The sequence below is a fragment of the Phoenix dactylifera genome, chromosome 14 (genome assembly GCF_009389715.1).
Source record: "Phoenix dactylifera cultivar Barhee BC4 chromosome 14, palm_55x_up_171113_PBpolish2nd_filt_p, whole genome shotgun sequence".
NCBI lineage: Eukaryota > Viridiplantae > Streptophyta > Magnoliopsida > Arecales > Arecaceae > Phoenix > Phoenix dactylifera.
Genome location: NC_052405.1, coordinates 24226427 through 24237381, shown reverse-complemented (window position 1 = coordinate 24237381; position 10955 = coordinate 24226427). Strand labels below are relative to the sequence as shown.

The following is a 10955-nucleotide window of genomic DNA, read 5'->3' as shown; positions in this document are numbered from 1 at the left end:
CACCATGAGGCAAAGAAAATAAATCCGTACGATATATTTCACCTGAAAGCTCCCACCTCCGAGTTTCCTCAAAGTCAATTTTGATGGATCAGGCCTGGATGGTAGCACGAGGGGAGATGCGGATTTTGTTATTCGGAATCCGTCCGCCAGGATTATGGCTGCTGGGGGTGGTCAGTTATTTGACACTTCGGTTCCGAGTGCAGAACTGAGAGTTGCTTGGGCGGGCCTTCGCCATGCCCGATGCATGTTACAGGCTAGATCCATCATCCTGGAGGGTGATTCAGCCACCATTATTAGTTGGATCCGGGGGGTCCAAGAAGTAACGATTGTGACCATCCACAGCTCCGAGACATTTGGGCTATGGTTAGAGTTGGAGGGGCCTTTCAGGCCAAGCATATTTACCGTGAAGCCAATGGTGCTGCGGATTGGGTGGCTGCATATGCAACTTGTCACTCCGGTGGTACCTTGTGGACTGAGATGGGGAGGTCCCTTTGGCACTCCGAGGTATCCTATTTTTTGACTTTATTGGGTGTATCCATACCCGCGAGGTATGATCCACCCGTTCTAGCAAAAAAAAAAGAAAATAAAGAAAATAAATCCTTGCTCTCACTCTTCTGAAGAGCTGAAATCTCTTCTTACATGGCATCCACCTGAGCAACAATGCCTTTAATATCATCATATGAAATGGATTCTAGCTTATGAACAATAGTAAAAATGTAATAATAAGCAACAGAAAAATAATCCCAACTCTATAGCTATTAATTGGTTTCTTCTTTCTCTTGATTCTCTACAACAGTGGTGGATCTTTAGAAGTTTTAGTTTCATCTTCGAGTAATCTATAAAAAAAATATAGAATATATAAATAAATCTACCTCATTCTATGAGCTTAAGCTTTTGGGATAAGTGATAATTTTAACATAATATCAGAGCAGAGGTCCTGAGTTCGAACTCTGCCTCCGCACTCTTTAACCCCATTATTAAAAAATTTCTCATGTTGGGCTCATCTATTAAAAAGAAGTCCGAGTCCCATGTGAAGGAGAGTATAAAAAAATATAAAATATATAAATAAATCTACCTCATCCTATCACCTTAAGTTTTTAGGACAAGTGGTGATTTCAACATGGTTTCGGTCCTGAGTTCGAATCCTGTCTCGGCACTCTTTAACCCCATTATTAAAAATTTCACAGAAGTGGTGATTTCAACATAATCTTATATCTTTCTCTTCTCTGGCAAAATATTCTTTTTTCCTTAGAATTTAAGATATGCATATTGGTTCACCATGGACTTTTATAACTTCAATATTGACCTAGGTTCGAGTCCCACCCTCACCCTAATTTCGAAGAGGCTTGTCCTACTTGTCAAAATGAAGCTATCTTTCTTAATTCTCATTCAATATTAACTAACCACTTCATCATTTAACCAAAAGTTGTTAAAAAATTGGTCAGCAATATGAACAGTTTAATCAGATGGCCTCCTGCTTCCTGGGGGGCATGGTTTGAATCCATCACCCTCTGCATCAGACTCTCCAGAGAGCAACTCATTAGAGTAGTGCACTACACAACCGCCAGCCCAAACGCTTCAGACCATCTTCTGGAAGTGCAATAGATGGTGACTTAACAATGTTTCCGAACAATATATTTAATAAAAATAGCAATGCCATGCGATGCAAACCATTAATCAACAAACAGAATGATGCAAATCTTTTCATTGAGAAAAGAAAAGAGTAAAATGAAGCAAATGACACCAACTTATTTTCATGAGAACTGAGACCGCGTTATAACAAATATACTTTGAACAGAACTGGAAACATTACAAATGAAATAGATATCAACAAACGTTTTCTCTGGAGAACGGACATCCCAAGCTTGGATGGTAAGAAGAGGAACAAGCGCTTATTTCAGGCGTGAATTTTACACAAACCACATAACAAATGCAATAAGCTAAGCCATAAGATAACCTGCAGTTGGTGGGAACCATCAAATCCTGGCAAGATAAGCCCAGTGCTCTGATACCAGGAACTGAAGCAAGAGAAGCCTAAACTTCCTCAGCGGCATTGATTGTAGTATTTGCTGCATGGTCTTTGACGAGGGCGAACCTGTTGAGGGTGGCAGTCATACCTGTCTCCCCGCCCGCCGACTTTGCATGTCGCATCTCCTCTTCGAAGCGCACCATAGTCTATTTTCTTGACCATCGATTCTAGCAACCAGTCCACTTCTTCTTGGCACTCGAAGATGGAGCCATGACACACAGATGAGCCTCCTCCTCTCCCATAGCCTTTGTGGGTGTCCATTACCTCTTTCCCACTGGTAGCAGCAGCAGCAACTAGCTGCAAAAGCAGCAGAAAAGAGATAGCAGCACCTCTTCTCCACATAACACCCGCACTCGCATTTTCCATCTCTCTCTCCTCGGCTCCTCCTCCCGGATGCAAGGAAGCAATTAGTTGCCGCAGCGGCTTATATTAGTGTGGAATTTAAGACTAGAACTATGGGCTATATTTCATTTGGACAGAATGTAACATCCTCCAGCCATGCTTGAGCCCGACAATGCCGTCGGTTCCCAGTAGCATTATTTGAGGGTGGACCTGCATGTCTACTCATGGGGGCTGAAGGGCAGACTAGGACCAGATGACAACCAGAGCTGGGATCAAAAACTTACATCACATTATCCAAGGGGTTTGAGCATTAGTTTAGCATAGATTAAGGGCTCAACAAAGCCAAGCTTCTATCTGCCCTCCTGCATCTGGTCGAGCCGGAATTAATATTAATTTTAAGTTCAAAATTTCGGTTCGAGGTTGGTTTATTTCTTATTTGATCAAACGCAGTCAAAGTTTAATTTCACCGCAATCTAATCGAGCTCATTTTGAACAACTTGCTTTTGATTGAAATTATTGGAATTTATCCGATTGAGCACATCCGGATGTGGCCCGTGCTAACACACACCAGGATACTACCGGCATTAGAAAAAGGTTTATTTGTTTAGTCTCACCTTTCAATTTATCTCTACCTCGCCCATCGAATGGATGCTGCTGGTGTGTAAACCACAACGGGCATTAGAAATTTAGGATTCATAAAAGAAGGAACAAATGATAGGAAAAATGGATTCTGAGAAGTCTTGTGATAGACTCTGTTTGGATTTCTTTCTTTAAGGTTCTCGAGGTTGGGTGCTTTGGATTTAAAGAAAACCCTTGAACGAGAAGATCACTAGGTTCTGAGTGTAACATGACATTATTTCCCGCTGCTCTTTTACTGGTATCTGTCCTTTTTTCCCTTTCATCAACATCTTATGTAGCTCTCAAAGACAAACTCATATGTTCTGAAGGTCATGTACCTGTGTACTAACATATAAAACGAATGAAAATTTTCATAGCTTAGTAGAATGTTTCGATTTAACTTCCGGTTTTAAAGCAGCCAAACCAATTGAATTTTTAGCTTATTTGTGTCTTAGATGTGTATGTTTTAACAAATAATGCAGAACTGTAATTTGTGTGTTACCATCCATTTTAACATAACAAAACTGTTAGCATCATCCACTTTTGTCGTCACTCAAATGCTTTGGTGACCTACAAATCACATGATTTTTGGTGGTTTCTAACTATTTGGATTCCTCTGGATCACGGGAATGATATGAAATCTCAACTTAAAAAATGCTAGTACAGTGATTCTGCACTGGTAGGCTTGAAGCCACAGAGCTATTGGAATGAGAGCAGCCAACGAATTTTAATTGTAGTAATTGTTTTTGAATGAGTTGCATACTCAGGGTCAAGCAGAGTCCAATTTAACCGATCCATAATACTAAAGGGTCTTTAACTTTTCATTTTAGATAGAAAAAAGGACCTTTCTTTTCAGATATAATTTAGTATAAATTCGTTTTGTTTTCCATTTTATTTGGACAATCCAACCCAATTGTAACCTTTTATTTTAAGGCGGATAAAACATCCCATTGCAACACTCATCCATGATATTTTAACATTTAATCATCAGGGTCCGTGATAGAAAAGGAAAAATCAAAATCCCTTTCGCTCCAATAATTTATTCTCTAGACAAGTATCTCTCGGACTAAACATTTACATTTTGTAAACCAAATGTGAAAAGCATGTACATAATTAGCACGGTAATCTTATAAATGTAAGAGGCTTCTATACCTTAGATTTGAATGATAGAAAGTCATAGGTAATCACTTTTATACCTCTATCACTTCAGAAGAAATAGATTGTGAACCGGGTAATTTGTAGGTAGCTCGACTGACTAGAGTAGTCTGTACAAAATTGTAAATGAAATCCATGTTAAAGAAAAGTTTCATCAAATACAATAGTTGTGTGTGTGAGAGAGAGAGTGTGTGTATGTGATGACCTATGGAAGCGTATGTTTAGTTCCACATCGGTTATTCGTTAGAAAGATTTTGAGTACTTACACAAGATCTCACCCAAAAAAGTTCGCCGGAAGGTAAATTTTGGATTTTTTAGTCTTGTATAAGTACCTAACATCTCTCCAATGAATAACCAATATGAGACTAAATATATACTTGCACTTGTCCTCATAGAGAGAAAGAAAGAGATTGTAAAGTCAACCATATTGGGTTTTGTGTTCTTCCAAGCTCTATCCATTTCTTCAAAGACCTCCTTAATTGTGGGACGACCTTTGCTCGAACCAGCAGCACAAAGAACTGCAATATTCAAAATTGACTCAAAGTCCCTCAAATTAAGCTCTCCTCTAAGGCGTGGGTCTATGAAATCTTTGAGCGGTCGTTTCTTCATTTGCACATCCTTAGCCTGCATGAACACAAAGGTAAACTCTCATGCACTCCATTATAAATTTGAGCTTCTTCTTGATCATAGCTAAGTTGCAGGATTCATACAAGCTCTTATATACGAACTATTGTGCTGAAAAATATAAAATTAAGTAGCTGACCAGCACAAAACAAGAATAAATAGTTCTACCTTTCTTGTTAGAGTATCTCGTGCTGCAATATCCAACTCTATCACCTTCCTCCCTGAAAGCATTTGTAAGGTCACAATGCCAAAACTATAAATATCACTGGCACTAGTGAGCCTGGCATTTGTCATGTATTCAGGATCCATGTAGCCGATGGTTCCTCTAACATCGGTAAACACTTTGCTTTCCTCCATGTTGAACACCTTTGCTAATCCAAAGTCTGAAAGCTTCGGCTCCATATTCTCCATCAATAGAATGTTAGATAGCTGTGAAACCAACACAAAATCAATCTAAATAAATTATATTTATGCTTGTTTGGAGAACACAAAAGCAAGCATTGAGGGTTGTTCTCTCAAGTTGAATACTGCTTTAACATTAATTCCACCCTTTTTTCCTACCGTTCCTGGGAAGAATTTAATATTCCATTGCCATGCTATAACACCATGCAATTATGTTAATGCAATTAGCAATTCCTCTTCAAACTAGATCAAAAATTATGTTATTTCTCACCTTGATGTCCCTATGAACAATGCAACCATCGGGGTGATTATGGAGAAACCTCAGAACAAGTGCACAATCTCTTAATATCCTGACTCTTTGATCCCATGAAAGAACAGAGTCGATTCCTATCATGAGAATTATGAGCTAAATTCAGATCATTATAAAGAAAGAAAGGAAGCAATGCATAGCCATCTTCAGGAGGTGAGAGGAGATTACTCAAGAGATTTTGGGCAAGGTTTCCATTACAGCAGTACTCATAAACCAAGTATTGTTCTCCTCTTTCGTCACAGAAGCCAAGGAGGGAGACTAAGTTGGGGTGTCGAACTTTGGAGAGGCCTTCGACTTCCCTCGTGAAAGAACCAGACATCGCAGTCTTGTAGACGTGCTTGATTGCTACGAGCTGCCGGCTTGGAAGGATGCCCTGGTACACTTGGCCAGCGCTTCCTGAACCAAGGTGTACCTTGCTATTGCCATAATTTATGGCTTTCTCAATCTCTCCTTTCGAGAATCTATAGAGACCTGACCATGTACTGATCAATTTGCCTTGTGGATGCATAAAAACATAGAATAGCTTTGTTAGTGTAATTATTCTCATCATTTCATCTTCTTTCTCATAATGATATTCCGAATTCAAGTATCTTGACATAATACCTTCTTTGCGTCTCTCAGACCTTCTCACAAATTTGATAAGAATAACTAGAAGAACTAATCCCATTACTGCAACGAACGAAACTATTATAGCTTTCACAACACTATCTGATAAATAACCCAAAGATTGTATTAGAAACTAGTTTATAAGAGATCTTGTTAAGTATTGACATCAAGATAGTTGAATGGTAGAAGGCACTCACGCTCGATCTTAAAGCAACCTTTATCTGGGCATGCTGAAAGAGAATCGATAGAGTTAATAGAAATTCCAAATGCAAAAAAAGGTGATTGAAGAAATAGATCGGTCGTGATTGTTTCAAAACACCCCAATCTCTTGTTTGTGGATCAGCATACTCTTTTTATCTATCAAAAATGGTGCCTATAATAATCTAAATACGAATTATCAATCACAATTACCAATCAAATCCTGCATTAACAAAGATGGTGTAAGATTACTTCAATTGACTAGCTGCTAATTAGTAGGGAATCAGCTATAGAGAAAGCATTATATATGCATATTGCTGAAATTAAATGCAAGCAATCAGCTATAGATTTAACTAAGTTTTGAGACTTCCACACTTATAGGGAATCCAATAATTGAACTACTTGGAATTGAGGGCTCGTTTGGTTCGCGCGAAGCACTTTCCCTCCTACGAATATGATTCCAAGAAATAAGATTCTTAGGAATGGAATGTCTGGGAATGTATTTTTAGCATGTTTAGTTAAACATGGGAAAGTGATAGAGTTTCGGAGTTCTTATGTTTGTTGACCATTTAATTTCCTAAAAAAGTTCTATGTAATTCCTATTATGCCCTTAATAAAAATTATGTATTTAATGCTTCTTTAATGCTAAATGGCCTTTTTGGAAAAAAAATAAAGATGGAGTGATTTTTCCCTTATGTGGGAATCATATTCCAATGGGAATACAACTTTCTCATCTCTCTCCTTTGAAAATTCTAACCAAACAAGAGGTATCTCATTACTTTTCCGTTGACCACACTTTCCCTCCTTCTTTTTTCGCGAACCAAACGAACCCCGAAAAAACACAACCCTTCATTTGGAAATTAAAAAAAAATATAGACAGAAAACTGAAGCAGCAGAAAGAAACTAATCTAGACCCTTCATAGTACTCTACTATATTTAGACCTTGGCAATTGTCTGGAGGAGCCTGTGATCCAACAATGGTGAAGTAAAGAATTAATAGTAATATGGGAGTGCTCTTCATCCTTACTTAGGTGGTGAATGATGGTGGCGTGGAATAGAATGGTTTTCAAGATTAGAATGAGAAGCTAGGAATCGACTAGTTATAGGATTGTTCCATTGTGAGAATCGAGCCGGGCTTTGTAAGCTACGTGGGTGGATGGACTATTCTTGCTTTCTTTAATGGGAAAAATATAGAGAAAGGAAGGAAGAGGGACTGGTTGTTGGTATGCTGCGAGCTGTTCACAGAGTTCAGATCGAGGCTTTGTGGGTAACGACCTTGGGTTAGGATGTGAAATTAAAGAATGCCAAGACCGTGAGTCCCTTTCTGTTCTGCTGGACCGTGGCATTATGTTGTAGCAACCTAAAGATATTATTTAAATTTCTTAATCTAAATATTTAAATAGTTGTGTATAAAAAATTATATATTTTTTAGGTGGTAGCCTACACAATATTAGATGAAATATAAGTTAAAAAGGAAGAAGATAAAGGATGCGGGTTTTGAGATTTTCTACACACAGTGAAAGTCTTGTACGAGGTTCTTCTTCGATTGAAGTTCAAGACACAGCCTATTTTTCTTCATTCATTGTCATCTGCAATGATGTTTAATGCTTCTGGAAAGTTGAGATTTCTCTCTTAGGGTGCATATATAACTTTGTAAGTTTGGAAGCTCGTTGGTGCATTCTCTTATAGAGGATTTCTTGTGTCCATGGAATTTTTTTTGTTATTCTGGACCTCTTATATTTTTCATTTCATTGATCGGTAAATTCTTACTTGGTGCTCTGTAGTTTTTTTATTCTTTAAGGGCTCGTTTGGTTCGCAGGAAAAGAAGGGGGAAAGTGTGGTCAACGGAAAAGTAATAAGATGCCTCTTGTTTGATTGGAGTTTTCAAAGAAGAGAAATAGGAAAGTTGTATTCCCATGGGAATATCATTCCCACATTTCATGAAAAAGTATTTCTCATCATAAACATGAAAAAATTACTTTACCATGAGGTAGGAATCACTTTATTTTTATTTTTTCCCAAAAAGGCCCTTCAGCATTAAAGAAGCATTAAAGAGGTATTAAAGACCTAATTTTTATTAAGGGCATAATAGAAATTATACATAACTTTCTCATGAAAGTGGATGGCCAACCAAACATAAGCACTTTGGAAATTTGTCACTTTTTCATTATCAACCAAACATGTCAAAAGTACTTTCCTAGGCATCCTCTTTCTAGAAATTTGTTTTCCAGGAATCATATTCCTAAGAGAGAAAATGCTTCCCGCGAACCAAACGAGCCCAAAGGGTTTTGCAGGTAAATTATTGGCGTTTGTACTCCCTTGCTGGTTTGAGTTTGCTTCTTCTATTATGTTGTTGGTTTCTTTATGCTTCTTGGAAGATTTTGGAGGCACAAGCCATCCAATTGAAGAAATCATTCATGAATTACAGTTCATTTTGGGTGTCTGATCTCAAATTACCGCCATGCTCCTTATCACTAAATAACCTGAAGTCCTCCCATTACTTTAGGTGGCGCATGTTGGATCCTATTTAATTAAAATATGATTCCGTTTAATTAAAACCCATATTTGACAAGTATTCTTTGATTTTTGTGAATTCTAATTCCGCAATAATGAAAAGTCACCTTGATGGGGATGACACCTATGGTATTTGGTCTCTAAGAAAGCTATAAATAGCCTATCAGACCCCTTCTTTAATACATGCATTAAAAGCTCTCTCTCCAAAAAAAAAAATTTTACTAATTTCTATTGGATCAAAGATAATTATTATTTACTGTTGATCACAGATCAAGCTTCACACATCTCAAAGTTTAAAGGTGGATTTAGCGAGCCAAGATATAATTTTATTTTATTAAAAATAAATTTTATCAATGGTATCAGAATAAAATTAAATTAAATTTTTAAAAAAATTAAACCAATATCGTGCCAGCAGAGAACCCATGTTATTTAAACATGCGAAAGAATTTTTGGCCAAGATAAACGCCACATGCCCATGTTAATTAAAAAGTGAAATTAATTTTGCCTGGGCAGCGTAGGACTAAACCCTTCACCCTTTCCCCCCACCATCCGCCCCTGTTTGAGAACAGAGGAGAGGAGAGAGGACTCGGGCCATGGTCACACCACTGCGGTCCGTCGCCCCGGCTAGCCGGCACCGGCATCCGGCTTGCCGCCTCTCAGCGACGCCGGATCCGGTAGAGCCGTCGGCAGTGGCAGCCGCGAGAGGGAAAAAGAAGAACGGCGGCACTCAAGTTCCCGCCATCGTACCTTCTTCCTCCCATATGGTGGCCGGAAAGTCCACCGGAGGCGGCGTGAGCCAGCCTTTCGTGAATCGACTATCGGCCCCATGGCCGCCATGGCCGATGCAGGCGGAGGGGAGGACAAAAGGCGAGGGAGGGCCACAGCCGCCACCGGCTTTGGCCCTTTTCGGCGCCCCATCCGGAGGCAGCGGCGCGGCGCCGTGCCCTTGCTGTGGCCCTTTTCGGAGCCCCATCCGAAGGCAGCGGCGCGGCGCCGTGCCCTTCTCCTCCCATGTGGAGGTCGGAAAGGCCGCCAGTGGCAGCATGGGCCACGCCGTCCGGCTAGCGACCGCGCGCGCCTGCAGGGGGGCGTTCTTCTTCCCGTGGGATTTTAAGGAGAAGGGAGGGACGGGTCTTCACGCCATCGTTTCCCCTCCTCCTCCCATGTGGCCGGAGAGGCCACCGACGAGCGGTCGCCAGCGTGGTTTGGGCTGTCGGAGTCGTGCCGCCGCCGCCGCCGCCGCCGCCGCCATTTAGGAAGAGGGGTCGCCGGTTTGGCCACTTCTCCTTTCCACCGTGAGGATAAAGAAAGCATTAACGGGCTTTGGACCCAAAATCCGAAACCCGAATGCGTTTGGCCTATATATAATCCTGATAGTATATTATTTTACCAAAGGATCTTCCGAAATTAATATGTGATCCACATACGAAAGTTTTGTTATATAATGATTCTCAAATATATTTTTTTAGTCCCTTTACTCAAATTTTATTACAGAACAGTATTCTGATAATTATGTATTGTTGTCTATAATAAATTTTATTATATAAATAATTAATTAAAATGCTTTCTCATGAGCTCTCAGATAATATTTTTTATGAGCTCTCAGATAGCTATGATCGTCTCTAGAAATGGAGGCCAATCAACACCTTGGAGCTAGCATCCAACGAAAATGACCTTCTGCCAATGGAGTAAAGTTATTAACGAACATGAAGTATGATATCTTGTCGATTACGAAGATAATCCTGTCACGGGTTAAAGTGACCGTAGCGCGAAAAATCTATGAGTACTATTTTAAATAAAACTATGAATCAATGAAAAAGTTTTGACAATCATAAAAATTTTCGGTTACGCTTTCAGCTTTACAAAATTACATGAATCATGTCAAAATTTTATGTTTGATCCGAAGAGATGGTACATGGTTACTTACTAAGCCGCAAAGCTTATTTATTTCTTTATATTTTTTTTCAAATAATTAAAAAGCAGGAAGAATAAATGAATGAAGAATGAAAGAATAGAGCTTGAAGCATAGTTGCAAGCTAGCAATGAGTGTAGTTATGCTCTATAACGGTTTCTTTTTGTTTAGTAAATAAAATTAGACTTTTTTTTTTAATCATGTCATATGAAGTGTTATTGTGGGCTTCATGTTATTATGGGCAA

General features: G+C 39.2%; 1 protein-coding gene across 1 annotated transcript; it reads right to left on the bottom strand.

Moving 5' to 3' along the window:
• Window positions 1–1754: 1754 nt before the first annotated feature.
• On the bottom strand, window positions 1755–9635 carry LOC103723957 (probable serine/threonine-protein kinase PBL28). The gene is made up of 10 exons (XM_039134003.1): window positions 9546–9635; window positions 6498–6507; window positions 6284–6316; window positions 6084–6188; window positions 5649–5975; window positions 5442–5557; window positions 4937–5197; window positions 4568–4768; window positions 2118–2326; window positions 1755–1800 (listed from the first exon to the last, which is right to left on the bottom strand). The coding sequence occupies exons 1-10, from the start codon at window positions 9633–9635 to the stop codon at window positions 1755–1757; spliced, it is 1398 nt and encodes a 465-aa protein (XP_038989931.1).
• Between the last annotated feature and the right edge of the window lie 1320 nt (window positions 9636–10955).